Below are 18979 nucleotides of genomic sequence, written 5' to 3' on the forward strand. Positions count from 1 at the left end.
TTTCATTTCTTGTACATACACAGTGAAATAGTTCTGGGCAATAAATTCTTGGAAAAGTAGAGTAGGAATTGGATAAATGTCATAGTTTATGACTGAATACATACAAACAGGTGAAAACTCAAGATGGAGAGGTAATAATAACCACCTGATAAAGAGACTTAAAACCCTTTCACTGTACAAAAAAAGATTGCTTTAGAGTTATAACTTGATATTATAGTTTGATTTTTTAAAAGATATTCATTCCTTTTGTGGCCACTATGGATACATAAAATAAAAAATGCCTTTTTTTCTCAATATAATTAAATATTGTTTCCCAATATTTAAAATCTTAACTGTAAAAAAATTTTTTGAATGCTATAGATTCTGGAACTAATATTAAGATTACTAAAAAAGATGACACAGCCACTATTTTCTCCATAGGTCTCTTAAAAATAAAGGATAGTTGACCATGCAGAGTTAAGGAACTATTTCAAATCCTCTGCCAAGCTATATCCAGTATGTTGGCAATATAGGAGCCATCAGACCTTTCCTGATCCCCCAGATCCATCCTATGCTGTCTGTTCCACCTCTTATTCCAGATTTCTCATGCTTTTTTCTGTGACAGACTACTGCAGCCAACTTTGAATTTTCCCTCTTCTCTGAATTTCATTGCATACATACTAATTTAAAACCCCTTCATTGTTGTTCTAACTTTTGGTAGACACTCCTTAAGGCCAGAGCAATTTGTTATATTTCTTTGTACACATTAGTACACATTAGTTAGCAGTGCTGGTGGGTGATCAGTAAACCTTATGGAAAGCAAGTTTTAAGGGAATTCAGGAAAGGGAACAATTAATAGTATGACAATGGATGTTTGAAGGAAAGGGATCATGAATAAGGACCTAAACTAAAGAAAGTCTAGGTCCTGGGGAAGATGAAAAAGAGGATGTTCCAAGCTGAGATCACAGAATGATCTGAGGCCCAAATGCACATAGCCTAGTTACTGAAGCTGTAGGTAACAGTGAATAATTGGATGAATGAACCAATGAACAAATTAGTATATTCTGAGTAGAGCAAGATGGCCAAATTTACTGGACTGTTCCTTGTAAGTCATTCATTCCTCACACATTTTTTTAGTTCTCTAGGATATAAAGATGAAAAAATAATATTTATTTTCAGGAGCAAATTCTAATGGAACAGACAGAAAAATTAAAACTTATTAAAATATGTTACCTGAAATAAGAGGTATGTCCAACACCTGTGGAAACACAAAGGAGGAAGCTGCTAAGAGGAAGTTTGTAAGATAGGCCAGATCCTCAAAGGCCTTAAATGCCTGACTCAATTGTTTGGACATTATTTTGGTTATTATTGAAGCAAGACACTACATCAGACCACTTTGTGAAGCTATAGGACAGCAGTTATCCTTCCTAAGGTTTCTGTGTGAGGCTTAGTAATAGGCACCTCTGAGAGTTTTCCTGCCCTGGCCCCATAATTATACTTCAAGTTCAGCTGAAAGCAGAAGTCAGGGTATGGTTGGGAGAGTTGGCTATCTCTAACCTATTTGGAAATACCATCTCAGAAGGTAGTAACCCTTTAATGCTAAAATTTAGTAAATATCAAATTGAGATGTTCTAGTTATTATAGAGACCTGAAATGTCTACCTAATTTGAAAGAATAGTGTTCACTCTGAGAGTGATAATTAAGTATATTTGTAATTTGAAAAGCAAGAGCAAGGAAACGAATTTGAATTTTGCTGATTTTTAATGGCATATAATTTCAAAAATCTATGACATAACTATTTCTGTCCTAAATTATTATTTATATCCAGTCATTTGATCCTTCAAAAATCACAAGGAAGAAAAGTTTTATAACTTATTCTCCAACAACTGGAACTTGTCAAATGAGTCTGTTTGCTTCTCCCACAAGCTCTGAAGAACAAAAGCACAGAAATCGACTATCAAATGGTTAGTTGAACATTCTTTTCTACTTATTGTAAGGTTTTTCTAGTTATTGGCTAAATCAAAATTTTGCTTTAATTATATATGGATCTTGCTACAACTGATTTTTCTCTTCTCTCAAATAATTTAATACCTTAATATAGGTGTTACTTTGGACATAAATGTAAACTTTTGGCACTTATTTTAAAATGCAACTGTAGGCTTTGTTCCCTTACTATCCCATCCATTAAATAGAAATTATGGCCTGACTTGCCTTCAGCTGCTATCAATTATAATGGTTACAGATATGCCCCTTAACAAGCTATCCATCATGTGCATAAATTAACAGCAGCATAATTCAGGTGCTGCTGCACTACAACTTAAGAGTGATACTTCTAAATGTTATTTTTATTCATGTTTTCCATTTAGTTTTACCCATGTTTAGTTTATCTTTATATAGCTTACCTTTATTATATTTCATTCCTTTCTTTTTCTTGACTATTTCAAATGTATTTACAAAAGGTTTGTAGAATTTTTCCGTAGAGAAAAATCTAATTTTAGTATGAAATTCTTTATTTTAAAATATTATTAATTTAATTTTAATTTTGACCATACATATTTGTTGTCCTCTGGTAGTTTATTGCTAAAATACTGATTTAAAAACACAAATCTCGATTTCATGGGTTTATTTATCTATTTTTTTGAGAAAGGTTATGAATCAGTGGCATGTAGTTTTATAATATAAAATTTTACACAGGCTCAAATTTAATAGTGTATCCTTTAGATATACTGTCATTAGCCTAATTCACATTTTATTGTTTAACATTTAATGAGTGCTAGCATATACTAGAAGCTACCCAGAAACAAAGAAGTCTTATTTTACGTGATTTGTTATGTTACACAAAATGAGATCTTAAACTTTTGAATGTCTTTAATTTTACTTTAATCAAATGCTTTTTATCCTAAAGCTGTGACTGTTAGGTTTCTCTTTCCCTAAACTGTATGAAAATGTATACACTTTAAGTTTCATAGTTCTATTTTTATATACATGATATATCTTTTTAATTAAAAATAAATGCCTTAGAGATTGTACATCCCTATACTGAAATGTGAATAGATTTTAAGTTGATATGTGCTGAATTTCCATATTGAAATTAAATATGGACTTAAGGGGACATTCTTTTTGCCCATAAAAAGATTGGTCACATGATTTCGGTTGACATTTAAGTGGATAATTATCACAAATTATAGTCCTAAGTAAGCTCTTTTTTTAAAAGTCAGATAGCAAGGGTTTCAGAGTTGCTGGCAATGTTCTATTTTTTGACCTACATAGTGGTTACACTGATTCACTCTAGTTATTCATCAGACTGTACATACATGTTTCATGTGTGCTGTAATATATATATCTCACATATAGAAGTCTCTAAACAGGAGAATTTTGTCCAGAATTCTGTATCAGATTATGTCATTTGTAATAATTACATTGCTTATCCTAATATATCATCTTGTACATGTTTTAAAAATAAAAAAGCTTGATTTTTATGAAGTAACTTAGTTCAAAATAAATGAGAAAATATGACTTATGAAGTCATTTAAATTCTAAATGAGGTCATAATCTCTTAACAAATCCCACTTTAAAAATATTATACAAAACATAATATAAAATTTAAATAACATTTTCAAGGACTTTTTAGGTGCTACTCACTTCCCATCACACTTATGATGAGATCCAAAACCTTACCATGACATGGAAGGCCATATGTCCATCTAATTCCCAAACACCTCGTCTGCCTCATTTTCTACCCTTTTTTTACACTACTTTAGCCACTCTTACCTTCTTGCTATTTGTCAGTCATGCTAAGCCCCTTCTTGCCACGGGGTCTTGCAGTTCTCTTCACCTGGAATACTCCTTCTCCAGATATTTATATGTACTTTCTATGTACATTTGAACCATGTACTGTGCGAACAGAAGACTTAATGTTATATTTAAATGCATTTGTAGTTATAAAAGGATGAAAAATTTGGTTCTATGTCTTCCTTCTACATAGATTCTACATTGGCCAAATATGGGATGTGTTTCAGCTCTTTAGTTTATACATTTAACAGATACGTTCATGCAGCACATAATAACGTTTCAGTCAGTGACAAACTATGTATATACATCGGGGTCCCCCAAGATTATAATGGAGCTGAAAAATTCCTATTGTTTAGTGGCCCAGTAGCCATCATAACATTGTAGCACAACACGTTACTCACATTTTTGTGGTGATGCCAGTGTAAACAAACCTAGTTCACTGCTAGTTGTATAAAAGCGTAGCATGTACAGTTATGTATAGTACATGATAGGGTTATGTACTGCATAATGATGTTTTGTTCAACAACTGACCACATACAATGATGGTCCTGTAAGATTATAATACTGTATTTTACTGTGCGTTTTTATGTTTAGGTATGTTTAGATAAATACTTACAATATGTTACAATTGCCTACAGTGTTCAGTACAGTAATATGCTGTGCAGGTTTGTAGACTAGGAGCAATAGGCTCTACACTAGGTGTGTGCTAGATTATACAATGGAGGTTTGTATAAGTGTACCTATGATGTTTGCACAACAATGAGATCACCTCATGATGCATTTCTCAGAATGTATGTCCATAGTTAAGTGACACGTAACTCTATATGTATGTGTATATGTTGTATATCATTTATATATTTCTTAATGTGTATGTACATTATTATATTGCTGCCCTCCTCCAACCCGTAGCAAGTTTCTCCATACTATTACAGTTAACCGTTGAACAACATGGGTTTGAACTACACAGGTCCACTTATATGAAGATTGTTTTAGAATAAACATACTGGAAAATTTTTTGGAGTTTTGTGACAACTTTGTAAAACCCTGCAGACAAACTTTATAGACTATAAATATAAAAAAAGAAAGTTAGATTTGCCATGGATGCATAAAATATTTGTAACTACTAGTCTATCATTTACCATAAAACATACACAAATTTATTATAAAAAAATAAAATTTATCAAAATTAATGCATACAAACACTTAGACCCTACACAGTCCCATTTGCAGTTGAGAGAAATGTAAATTAATATAAAGATGCAGTATTAAATCATAACTGCATAAAATTAACTCTAGTACATACTGTACTACTGTAATAATTTCATAGCTACCTCCTGTTGCTGTTTTAGTGAGCTCAAGTGTTGCAAGTATCTGCTTGACATACCATGTGATGCTGATAATCTCTGCACAAGCAGTGTGTCTCTCAAGTAAATTGTATATTGCAATAAAAAGTGATCTCATGGTTCTCGTATATTTTTCATCATATTTAGGGCTATGCTGGAAACCTTGAATAACACCGTGAAACCCACATAAAGTGCCACTAGTGATGCTGGAAGTGCTCCCATTGAGCAGAGAAAAATCATGACATTACAAGAAAAAGTTGAATTGCTTGATATGTACCGTAGATTAAGGTCTGCAGCTGTAGTTCCTACCGTTTCTGACAGTTCATCTTGTAAACAGATGACAAACTTATGGTATTGATTAATACTTTACAATACTGTAAATATTTTATCTTACGATTTTCTTAATAACTTTTTTCTCTTTATTGTAAGAATACACAGTATAATACATGTAACACACAAAATATGTATTAATTGACTTTGTGGCATCTGGCCAACAGTACGCTATAGGTAGTTAAGTTTTTGGGGAGTCAAGAGTTATACTTGGATTTTTGACTACATGGGGGGTTGGCACTCCTAACCCTCGAGTTGCTCAAGGGTCAATTGTATGCATTTTAGAAAAGAAGAAAGAGTAAATTTTTCCCCTTTACTCCCATGAACACTTCAGACTCGTTATTTAATAATGAAAGTAGAAGAATAAACAAATTTGCATAGTCAGAGAGTACTTGTTAACTGGACAATAGATCTGTAAAAATCACTCAGACTATAACAATATAACAGCACAGAGAGATAAAAGGAAAATGTGATAATAAGAGAAATGATAGGCAGAATAAGACTCTCCAACATCTGCCAAGTTGGAGTTCTACAAGGAGGAAATACAGAGAATGGGCCGTAGGCAGTATTCTAAGATATAAGGACTATCAGTTTTTCATAATTAAGGAAAGATAAGAATGTGCAAATTAGAGTAGCATGCTAACTCTGCGCAGAATAAAGTAAAACAGATCCACATCTAGTTATTTCATGATAAAACTGTATGTAGAACATCAAAGACAAAATTCTAAGGGCAACCAGAGAAAAGATAGTACCTACAAGAGAATAACAGACTGATAAACTTCTTATTTGTATCAGTAGACTCCAGCAGAAAATGCAATAATAGTATCAATTAGGAATCACAGTTGAGTTTTTATCCAGGAAGTGAGAATGAAATAAAGATATTTTCAGACAGTCTCAGAGAGTTTGCCACTCACAGATTCTCAGTAAAATAACCACAAAATAAGTTATTTCTCCAAGAGGTAAAGTGAACCTCAGATAAAGGAGTGGAATTGCAAAAAGCAATGATGAAAAAGTGAATCAGCAAACATGTTAATCTAATTACAAGTTTTGCTGACTATAAAGCAAAAGTCAAACAATTGGAGAGCGGGTGAAAAACAAATAATAGACCACGCTAGCATGGAAGATAAGGAGGCAACAGATAAGAGTTACGATGTGGTTTTTTTTGTTTGTTTATACTTTAAGTTCTAGGGTACATGTGCATAAGGTGCAGGTTTGTTACATATGTGTACATGTGCCATGTTGGTGTGCTGTACCAATTAACTCATTAAGGTCCTTGTATTTTCAGGCAAATGATGAGATACCTATCACTTGACTTCATTGTGTTTTTTGTTTTCTTGCCTGCAAAATGGGGAAGATAGTAATTCCTACCTCAGAATTTTGAGGATTAAATGAATCAATACACAGAAAGCACTTAGAGTGGTACTTGACATACATTAATAGTATATGTTCCATACATATTTTAGCCATTTTAATTAATAGCCATTTTAATTAATTAGACTTTAAGAAAAGACATAAGACAATTAAATCTGAAGGAATAGAAAAAGAAAGCAAAGCAAATACTAGCTTTTTTCAAAAAGCTAGTAGTTGATACAAAAATAGATAGGCTGAAATAGACTTTATGCCTAAAAGCCTTTATTGAAGATAATGGGGCTCTTTTCATAAGAGATAGAGAAAGATTCACCACTACAAAAATAAAAGGATCCTGAGCCATATGTGCATCTAAAAAACTCAAAACATGATGAAATATGACAGGATAACAAGGGAGAAACTGATAAATCCACAGTCATTGTAGGAGATTTTAAACTATCTCTTTCAGAAACTGATGAAGAGGTTAAAAAGGAAGGATATAGGCAAGTTGTACCATAATTAGCAAGCTTATCTAACAAGCTGTGGTCAGAAAAATACCCAACATATAATAAAGCACACATGGAACGTTCACAAAAATGTAACCAGCTTGGAGTTACAGAGGAAGTCTCACTGTATTAAAAATTACATACAGCTCACACTCTCTGACTAAAATTTCATACAATTAGGAATCAATAATGAAAAGGCAGCCCTCCAAAAATTTTAACCTGTATGTTTGGAAACCAAGAAACTTCTAAATAATTCATTGATCAGAAAAATTACAATGGAAAGTATAAAATATTTAGAATTAAATGCTAATGAAAACATGTCAGCACTTAGAGGAGAAATTTGTATGTACATTATACTAAAGCAGTTCTTGGTGGAAGCTTTATGCAGTCCTTCCTTCATATCTGGGGAATTGGTTCCTGGATCCCACTCAGTTTCCAAGATCCACAGACCCTCAAGTCCCTTGTAGAAAATAGTATAGTATTTGCATATAACCAATACACCCTCCTATATACTTTAATTATCTCAAGATTACTTATATACCTAATACAATGTAAGTGCTATGGAAATAGTTGTTATACTGTATTGTTTAGGGAATTATGACAAGGAAAAGTCTGTATATGTTCAGTACAGATGCAACCATCCTTTTTTTAAACAAAATATTTTTGATCCATGGTTGGTTGAATCCACAGATGTGGAACCCACTAATACAGAGGGCCAACTGTACTTACAAATGCATATACAGTCGTGTGTCACTTAACAATGGGGATACCTTCTGAGAAAGGCATTGTTCAGTGATTTTGTTATTGTATGAACATCATAGATTGTACTTACACAAACCTAGATGGCATAGCCTACTACACATTTATGCTATATGGTATAGCCTGTTCCTAGGCTGCAAACCTATACAGTGGACTGTACTGAATACCATAGGCAATCAAAACATAATGGTATTGGTATATTTAAACATATCTGAGTAGAAAAGGTACAGTAGAAATATGGTGTTATAATCTTATGGGACCATTGCCATGTATGTGGTTTGTCACTGACCAAAGTGTTATACTGCTCATGACTGTATTTAAAAAGGAAGAATGATTGAAAACTATTGAGTCAAGCATTCAACTCAGAATGACTGAAAAGGAACAACAGAATGAACCCCCCAAACCAGAAAGGAAATAATGATATGAAGAGAAATTATAAATTGAAAATAGGACAATAAGCAACAAATCAAAAGCTGGTTCTCTGAAAAGTCTAATGAAATGGTAGCCCTCTGGCAAGACTGATTTTTTTTCAAGTAGCAGAAGGAACAAACAATATGTAAAGGAGCTGATAAACTACCATACTATCTCCTTAAATCTGTGGTGAGCAATCTGAGATGTGGGCCAAATGCTAAACATTTTTATTGTAAAAGAACTAGTCAAATATCTTGCCCTGTAAAATGTAGATCAATAATATTAATCTCAATATTTTCATGGAAGGACTTAGACTTTCTTAGACTTTTAAATACTTTTCAGCTTTTAAATATGACAAGTTTTAATATTTCTAAGAATAACACTAAGGTCAGTTACCAGACTGTCAAGTACCCAGTCAACACAAAGTAATCTGAATGAAAGATGTAAAAAAAACCTGTATTTTTGTTACTGCTTCCCAAATATTACTGTTTTAGTAGATAAAAAGTTATTTCCATTTTCTCAGCGATAACCTTCCATTCAATAGTGTAAGTAATATTTTAAGAATGTTATTACATTTCTATCTATGCGACTTAATAAAGGTGTTTTCATTTTGAGTGAAAAAGAACCATTCAGCCATGTGCAGTGGCTCACTCCTGTAATCCGAGCACTTTGAGGGGCTGAGGTGGGCAAATCACCTAAGGTCAGGAGTTCAAGATTAGCCTGGCCAACATGGCGAAACCCAGTCTCTACTAAAAATACAAAAATTAGCCAGGCGTGGTGGTGCATGCCTGTAGTCCCAGCTACTCGGGAGGCTAAGGCAGGAGAATCACTTGAACCTGGGAGGCAGGGGTTGCAGTGAGCAGAGATGGCACCACTGCTCTCCAGGCTGGGCTGGCGAAGTGAGACTCTGTCTCAAAAAAAAAAAAAAATTAATATTGTTATTTTTCATGAGTTGATCCTCTAAAGAGGTTATTTACCTACCATTCTAGTTTATTAATATTAATTTGGCTTATTAAAAGAATAGCAGGACTGTATCAGTATCTCATTCACCTCTTTGCCTGCAGGCCTCAACTTGATCTACATGCAAGTAACCTTTTCAGAAAGAAGTTACTAACTTTTGTTTGACCACCTTAGACAAATCACTTAAATCTCTGTGGATCAAGGTTTTCCCAACTCTTAACTTTTTGTTTGAGACCAAAATGATTGCCTATAATATTTATCAGCTATAAAGTAAGGGTACCTATAAGCGCATGATACCAGCCTAAACCTGTTTGGACTTTACATTAATTTTTTTTTTTTTTTTTTTTGAGATGGAGTCTCATTCTGTCACGCAGGCTGGAGTGCAGTAGTGTAATCTCGGCTCACTACAACCTCTGCCTCCCAGGTTCAAGTGATTGTCCTGTCTCAGCTTCCCAAGTAGCTGGGATTATAGGCACAGACTGCCGTGCCCAGGTAATTTTTTGTATTTTAGTAGAGACAGGGTTTCACCACGTTGCCCAGGCTGGTCTCAAACTCCTGAGCTCAGGCAATCCACCCACCTCAGCCTCCCAAAGTGCTAGGATTACAGGCATGAGCCACTGTGCCCAGCCTACATTAGTCTATGAATAAGCATTGCATCATGGTTAAGAGCATAGTCTTCAGCTAAATGTCTGGGTTTCAGTCCTCACTCACTAACTTTATGGACTGGGATAAGTTATGTAACCATTCTGTACTTCTATTTTCTCATCTGTAAAATGGGAACAAGAGTGACTATGTCAGAGTTGTGCAAGTTAATTAGATATCATATGTAACATATTTAAAGCAATGCCTGGCCCTAATTAATACCATGTAAGTGTTAGCCATTGTCATCACTATTGATTGTGCTTCCAAGTGTGAACAATTTGTTGAAAGCTAGCTTCATTTGTTAGGGAAAGAGCTCCCTGGAGCCTTACCAAAAAGCTCAAATACAATTCTGAATCTAATTCAGATTCAGTGATGGTACATTTATCACCAATGTTTTGTGAAACTACACTTGAAGAGAGTCAAATACACAAGTGTTTGCTCACTTTTACATATAATCTCACAAGAAAAATACCATATAGATTCCACAGTCCTTTTGTATATATTCATTGTGCTTACTTTTTTTTAATAGGATGGAATGAAATAAAGGAATGTATTAAGTAACTGGAAAACTCATTTACTACTCAATATGTTGTATTACTCAACAGTCTAATGACTGATCTAAGTATTACTCTTAGAAATATTAAAATTCTTCATATTTAACAGCTGAAAATTACTGAAAATCATAAATCCTTCCATGAGAAGACTGAGGTTAATACTATTGATGCACATTTTTACAGGGTGAGATATTTGACTAGTTCTTTTATAATAAAAATATTTAGAAAGGCATTGAATACCTAGTGAAAATTCAGATAACATTCTTTACTATTTCTTACCTGACATTTTTTGCTATTAGTGCTGAAATGTGAAAACGAATTACAAGTTAAAGGAGCAAAGTAATTTTAATACTTAATTTTGGAGCCTTACTGAATGCAAACAGCATAGTACAAAATTCAGGAAATTAGTATTGACCTTTAGGCAAAGATTTTCTGAAATAACGATATAAGGTACATTTGGGTTTTCATTTGTGGTTTTCCACAAAACATTCATTTTCAGCTTAACTTCTTTTCAGAGACAGATTTTAATTTATTACTGCAAAACTCTCTAAAATCACAAAATATTGTTATTCTTTTCCCCTTACATTCTTTACTACATTTTTAACCATATTAATTTATTCTGTTTGAAACAAGGATACTGACTTGTCAAATAAGGCATAGTTCATAAACAAGAGAAATAACTAGTGCTTTAACAAAATTTCTAAATTATAACTTTTTTCTCCTTTTGCCATTAGAGACTATTTTGGGGTAATAATTATGATAGGTTTTTGTTGTTGTTGTTTTTGAGGAAGACATAGGTTCAAAGTAACAGTGAGAGGAGTTATTATTAATCGACTTCTGAACCAGTGGACTCAATGAAATTGAGTTTCTTTTGACTGTTTTTTTTTAGTGGTCAACAGTTTGGGTTATTCATTCATTTGCTTGTTTATTCATTCAGTAAACATCAAAAGCCAGTATATGCAAGGCACTGAAAATCTTAACTGTACCAATATGTATCCTCAAATACTTGCTAATTATATATCAAATGTGTTTAAAGTACTTGGTGTATATGGTAGTATAAAGTACTCTAGAACAAACAACTAAATAGCTCATAAAACAATTATCTGCTTAACCATTGATAAGTACAAACATTATGTTCTACTAGAGCTATAAAATCAAACAAACTTACATTTCAACCCAGTGGGCATATGAAGGATTATGACTTAGTTACATCCTATGTCTTCACGTGTGCCTCTGTCAATTTGTGAAACTTGTAAAAGTTTAGATAAGCCATGACCTTGGATAATTATATGGCATTTTAAATGGAATGTAACCATTTATTTATTTTATTGTTATCTTTTTTTTTTTTTTTGAGATGGAGTCTTGCTCTGTCGCCCAGGCTGGAGTGCAGTGGCCGGATCTTAGCTCACTGCAAGCTCCGCCTCCAGGGTTCACGCCATTCTCCTGCCTCAGCCTCCCGAGTAGCTGGGACTACAGGCGCCTGCCACCGTGCCCGGCTAATTTTTTGTGTTTTTGGTAGAGACGGGGTTTCACCGAGTTAGCCAGGATAGTCTCAATCTCCTGACCTTGTGATCCACCTGCCTCGGCCTCCCAAAGCGCTGGGATTACAGGCGTGAGCCACTGCGCCCAGCTTGTTATCTTAAATAAATAATGAATGATATACTTAGATCTTTCCAAGGATTTACTAAATACACATTTAAAGATTCAGGTCCTCAAAAAATTTAAATAAAATTACCATATGACCCAGCAGTCCCACTACTGGGTGTATATTCAAAGGATATTAAATCAGTATGTCAAAAGAAATATCTGGACTCCCATGTTCATTGCACCATTATTCACAATAGCTAAGATACTAAATCAACCTAAGTGCCCGTGAACAGATGAATGGATAAAGAAAATAGGGTATATATACTCAATGGAATTCTCTTAACGTTTAAAAAGAGGGAAATCCTGCCACTTGGGACAACATGAATGAACCTGGAGGATATTATGCTAAGGGAAGTAAGCCAGGCACAGAAAGACAAATATCACATGATCTCACTTATAAGTGGGATCTAAGAAAGTCAAAATCATAGAACAGAAAATAGAATGGTGGTTACCAGGGTCTGCTGGTCGGGAGGGCTGAGTGATTGGGAACATGTTGACCAAATGATAAAAAATTTCAGCTAGACAGGAGGAACAAGTTCAATTATTATATAATTGACTATAATTGATAGCAACATATTACATAGTTGAAAATTGCTAAGAAAGTAGACTTTCAGTGTTCATACCACAAAAAAATGGTAAGTATGTAAGGTAATAGATATGTTAACTAGTTTGGTTTAGCCATTTTACAATATATACATATTTCAGAATATGTTATACACTATAAATATTTAGTGTCAATTTAAAAATAAAATTAAAAGGTACTTTTACCCCTAAAATCAAATTTATTTTACAATGATACTACGAGGAACTTAACTATTTTCTGAGTATCAGTATCACCAATCCCTTGTTGTTAACTTGAGAAAAAAAATAGAGGTGGAATAATGCAAACTGGAAGCCTTAATATAGTATCATTGATTAAAATCTTTGATGAAAGTATCCTTTATCTAATAAAGTTTACTAATGCATTTCAACCTAATTATGGAATCATATTGGATTTCTCTTTAATATACCAACCTTCAATGGAAATTTTATTCAAAAGATTATTTTTTCTTATGTGGTATTGTGAATAAGAAATTAGGCAAATAGGAAATGGAAAAAAAAAAAAACAAAATAGGATACTGTTTCTTTTCCCACCTCCCTTCCATTTGTCCACCTTTTTACTTTCTATTTAAAATTTGACAGTCTAAATTCTATTTAAATTTTGATGATTTCTCCTTTAACTTTATGTCCTTTTCTTTATTACACATATATAGAAAAGAGAAAAAAATTGAATCACCCCAGTTTAACTGAAAGCAAAGAATCGACAACAAAAGACAATGATGAGTAAGTTTGTTATTTTTGAAATTACATATGTGTATCTTGCAGGAAGATGTTCATATTTGTTAAAGTGACCATTTAAAAGAATTTATTTGTAGAAATTAATAGTTTATACCTGACCTGAAATATTGTCTCTTAAATAAGTAAAATACCTTAGTTGTGATGTGGTTTGTGATATTCTATAATGGTTATATATGATGCCTTAATTTTAATACTCATTGAGCCCAGTTCTCCCAGCATATGCATAATAGACCAGCTCAGGGTAAAATAGAGTAAGACACTTACTTCAGATTTACATGGATGGAGAAGTAATACGTGGTTTAGGAACAAATTGTCTAACAAATAGCTGGTTCAGGATGGAACTAGAAACAGTGAAGCCAGCAGAGAGAGATCTAGAGGAACCTGGAAGGCCTACAGGCCAGCAACCAATCATTTTCATATTGTCCTGTCGGTGGTTCCTTTGAATGAGGACATTATCTGCAGAAAGCCACTGTCTACGTAGGAAAAGCCTGGAAAGAATACAGATGGCTCTCCATATGTGTGTATTACACATTTATGGATTCAACCAATGACAGATTGAAAATATTTTGAGAAAAAAATGAATGGTTGCATCTGTACTGAACATATACAGACTTCTTTTCTTGTTATTATTTCCTAAACCAATACAGTATAACAGCTATTTATATAGCATTTACATTGTGTTGGGTATTATAAGTAATCTAGAGATGATTAAAATATATGGGAGGATGTGCATAGGTTATATGCAAATACACCATTTTATATAGGAGACTTGAGCCTCCATGGGTTTTGGTATCTGCGGGAGTCCTGGAACCAATTCTCCACAGATACTGAGGGACAACTGTATTTGTATCGTCTTCCTGGAAGGATTGAATTAAGCAGAACGGGGGTTAAATTTTCAAAGTAGTGCATATGTTTAGCTCATTTACCATTTCAGTGTATCTTCTATGTACCACACCAGTGGACACTATAAAGAGTAAAGATAAGGAAAATGAAGTTTCTCCCCATTGGGAGCTTATGTTTTTTTGTTTGTTTGTTTGTTTTTTTGTTTTGCCCTGAGGTCTCACTCTGTTACCCAGGCTGGAGCACAATGGTGTGATCACCATTCAGTGCAGCCTCAACCTCCTGGGTTCAAGCAATCCTCCCACCTCAGCCTCCTGCATAGCTGAGACTACAGGTCCACACCACCACGCCCTACAAATTTTTGTGTATTTTTGCAGAGACGGAGTTTCGCCATATTACCCAAGCTAGTATCAAACCCCTGGGCTCAAGCAATCCACTCACCCAGGCCTCCCCAAATTCTGGGATTACAGGTGTGAGATTCTGCATGCAGCCTGAGAGCTTATGATCTTATGCTGTAAGTTAATATACCTTCCTCAATTTAGAAATGGGTTATGTTTACAAATGTTTTTGGAGTCATTTACATGGAACTCAGAATGCATTTTCCATGCAAATAGTGTTATAATCTGTGATTACAGCCCTGAGTCAGGGTACAGATCTATTTATTTTGTAATATAGCTGAACTATAGTTTTGGTAGTAGTCCAGATTAAAAGATGTGGAAATTGAGTGCCATTTAAAATACTTTAGGAGCAAAGAGAAGAGTTTTTCAAAGAAGCCTCATTGTTTGGCATCTCCTACATCTGTCCATTATTTGCTTTTAGTAGCTGTTTTCCCTTGACATGCTGCTCCTCCAGCTCCAAATATTTGCATGTTTCAGTCTTTTCTGCCCCACAAATATTTTTGTTGTAAATTATATCTTCCTACTCCTAATCAAAGCTTTTGTTTCCTCAGTGAACTGATCTCAACTGGATATTAACAGGAAAGCATTCTTTTTTGTTTAACTTATTTAATGTTTTTTAACATAGAAATATATGTACACAGGAAAAAGTTCAAATTATACAAAAGGATATACAGTGAAAGCAAGTAGCAAGTAAAAATTTATAAATCACAGATAATCTCGTATTTGAAAGCAGGTGCCTGCTAAACCGAATTAATTTCTGATGCAGTTACATAAAGTCTAAATAGGCAGCAAAATAGGAAATGTTTTTGGACAAAAGTGATACCAGATAATCAAGCCTGTTGTTTTTCTCCCGGAATCAGCTCCACTTAATAGTGTCTTTCCTTCTTTCTTCTTGTAAACCCATCAATTTATTTAGAGCTCAGACTTTTAAAACAATAGCTCCCATGGCAGTGGGCTTCAAGGAGCAAGGGAAGAGCAAGAACCATTGTTATGAGTCACATAGGAATTTGCCTATGTTTATTTAATTTATTAATTTATCTCCATATTTGTTTCTAAAGCTATTATTTAAGTATATCACTCCATGAATTGGTGTTATAATTAGTGAATTTAAGTATGAGTTGAGACATTTTACAACATATAAAAATAACGGGCCAGGTGTGGTGGCTCACACCTGTAATCCCAGCACTTTGGGAGGCCAAGGCGGGCAGATCACTTTAGGCTGAGAGTTCTCCCTGTCTCTACTAAAAATACAAAAATTAGCTGGGCGTGCTGGCAGGCGCCTGTGGTCCCTGCTACACAGGAGGCTGAAGCAGGAGAATCACTTGAACCCGGGTTGGGAGGTTGCAGTGAGTTGATATCGTGCCACGGTACTATAGCCTGGGTGACAGAGCAAGACTCTGTCTCTAAAATATATATATATATATTTCTGTCAGGAGACTGAGGAAAGAAAATTGCTTGAGGCCAGGAGTTCAGGGCTGTAGTACACTATGATCCCTCCTGTAAATAGCCACTGCACGCCAGCCTGGGTGACACAGTGAGACCCTGTCTCAAAAAAAAAAAAAAAAAAAAAATGATACATTTTTTTTTTTTTTTTTTTTTTTTTGAGACAGAGTCTTGTGTCACCCAGGCTGGAGTGCAATGATGCAATCTTGGCTCACTGCAACCTCTGCCTCCTGGGCTCAAGCTGTTATCCTGCCTCAGCCTCCCTAGTAGCTGGGTGTGGTGGTACATGCCTGTAGTCCCAGCTACTCGGGAGGCTGAGGTGGGAGGATCACTGGGGCCCAGGAGGTCAAGGCTGCAGTGAGTGATGATCATGCTAATGCACTGTAGCCTGGGTGACAGAGCAAGACCCTGTCTCAAAAAAAGAAAAAAATAACCCTAGAAAATAACTGTAATTTAGAAAGCAAGATGCTTTTTAAATATATTCTTAGCCAATCTATTTCTATGAGAACACTAAATGTTAATGATTATAAACTACAAAACAAGTTTCTAAATAAATTTTCTTATTTCCAAAAGCTAGTGAATAGTCAATATCCATCACTGGCCTGTAATCCCAGGACTCTGGGAGGCCAAGGAGGGAGGATCACTTGAGGCAAGGAGTTAAAGAGACCAGCCTGGGCAACAAAATGAGACCCCATCTCTACAAAAAATAAAAAAATTAGCCAAGCATGGTAGTGTGCACCTGTGGACCCAGCTACATAGGCGGTTGAGTTAGGAGAATCATTTGAGCCCAGGAGGTGGAAGGTGAATGGCTTTGGAAGGGCCATAAGTTCCACCACACTCTTGGTGGTTCTCACCTTGCAGCTTGGAGAAGGCGCAATACTCTCCTTTACCACTAATATAAATAATGTTTGTAAAATTCTTACCTAATAAAAAATTTAGGACAGGCACATGTCTGCTTACAGGTAAGGTATTTTTTGTCTGTTAGAACTAGTCTGTAGCTTATTTCATGAATGCTTTGTCAAATTATGAAAGTTAAAGTGCAGTGATATTTGAAGACTGTAAGTGATGGTGTATCTTGTTTCTAATAAGATAAACCTTTTTGCCTTTGTTTTATCTTATTAGGGAGTTATATGTCAGTGTTTGAAACATGCTGTGTGGTATAATAGGTTTAAAATAAATTCTTTAAAAGAGGAATACTGAAACTAGCCTTGTAGATTTGTCTGGTGCACGTGATGAAACCTACAGCTTTATTTGGGGTTGGTGGCAATGCCCTACTGGCTAACTTTCAGGTGACTGGGTTTTTTAAGTTTGGCAAGTAGAAACTTCTAAAATTGGATTTTCCTTTAGAAATATGTAGGGTCGGGGGAGGATGTCCTAACCCTATGTTGTGATCCTATGTAGAAAAATATGGGCTTAAATAGAGCCCGCATTTTTCATTTTAATCCAGTGTTCCACATGTGTGACTGCTGTTTCTGAAAGCAGTTTCCAAAATGTCACCATTTCTCAGAACTGAATAAACGTATTGCCAAGAGGCTTTTCATAGGAATGAAACGTATCTGGGTAAATCTAAACAAAATTGCCTCTGTCTTCACAGTACTAAAGTTCACATAAAAGGAGAAAGCTCCTTTACATATTAAAATATGTATCTGTAACACTAATTTGTTACCATTATGAATTCTTTCAGCTCCATTTTAGGAAAAAGTATTTGGCTATTTAGAAGTATGTATGTCATTGTTAGTCTACAGATAAAAACATCCTGGGTCAGCCCACTCCGTCCACTCTCATAGGCTACAGAGAAAAGTCATCATTGCTGTCAATACAAGTTGATGGTTTCCAATCTTAAAAAATTTTTTTTAATTAAAATAAATTTTAAAAAAGTTAAATGCAATAAAAATACAAATTTGGATGGAAACATGACTCAAATTATTTTTACAAATACATAGTTTTGTTTATTTAAACCAAAATCTTGAGACCCTTAAAAACACAAAATTTATGAAGTAGAGTTCTTAAATTTATGAAGTAGAAAATAAGCTTAAGAACTGCAAACAAAATTTCTCACTGGACTGGGCGTGGTGAGTCACACCTATAATCCCAGCACTTTGGGAGGTCAAGGCAAGCAGATCACTTGAGTTCAGAAGTTCAAGCCTGAGCAATATAGGGAGATCCCATCTCTACAAAAAAAATTTTTTTTTAATTAGCAGGCCTGGGTGGTGCACGCTTGTAGTCCCAGCTACTCAGGAAGCTGAGATGGGAGGATCACTCTAGTGCCGCAGATTGCGCTCCAGCCTGGGAGACAGAAAAATATCAAGAAAAAAAAAGAAAAAAATTCCATGGGTAAAATATCTATAAATACCTTGTGTAAGCTTTTAACAGTTTAGAGACATTTTTGAAACTCTAGATTCGTAAATAATTTAAAATTTATAGAAAATTTGCAAGAATATTAAAAAGAATTCCTTAACACTCCCCCAGAGTCACAAACATACATAGGTACTCAAATTTTTCTGAATATTTGAGAAGTTGCAGACATCCTTTTTTACTGCTAAATCCTTCAGTGTGTATTTCCTAAGAAGGGCATTATTTAACCATAGTAAAAAATATTAAAATCAGAAAATTTAACATTGATATAATTACTGTTACCTAGTATATACTCCAAATTCAAATTTTCCCGGTAATGTTCTTTATCGCAGCTT

The 18979-nt window shown here is 34.5% G+C and overlaps 1 protein-coding gene across 4 annotated transcripts in view; it reads left to right on the forward strand.

The window, feature by feature from the left end:
• ITGB3BP (integrin subunit beta 3 binding protein) overlaps positions 1-18979 on the forward strand; it is a 74221-nt gene that overhangs the window by 30159 nt on the left and 25083 nt on the right. For all 4 annotated transcript variants that reach the window (XM_026454151.2, XM_026454150.2, XM_026454152.1 and 1 more), the window contains 2 exons: positions 1808-1943; positions 13524-13593. In XM_026454151.2, coding sequence (XP_026309936.1) covers positions 1808-1943; positions 13524-13593 — 206 coding nt within the window. The remainder of the gene's footprint in view (positions 1-1807; positions 1944-13523; positions 13594-18979) is intronic.

Source organism: Piliocolobus tephrosceles, chromosome 1, assembly GCF_002776525.5.
Source record: "Piliocolobus tephrosceles isolate RC106 chromosome 1, ASM277652v3, whole genome shotgun sequence".
Classification (NCBI taxonomy): domain Eukaryota; kingdom Metazoa; phylum Chordata; class Mammalia; order Primates; family Cercopithecidae; genus Piliocolobus; species Piliocolobus tephrosceles.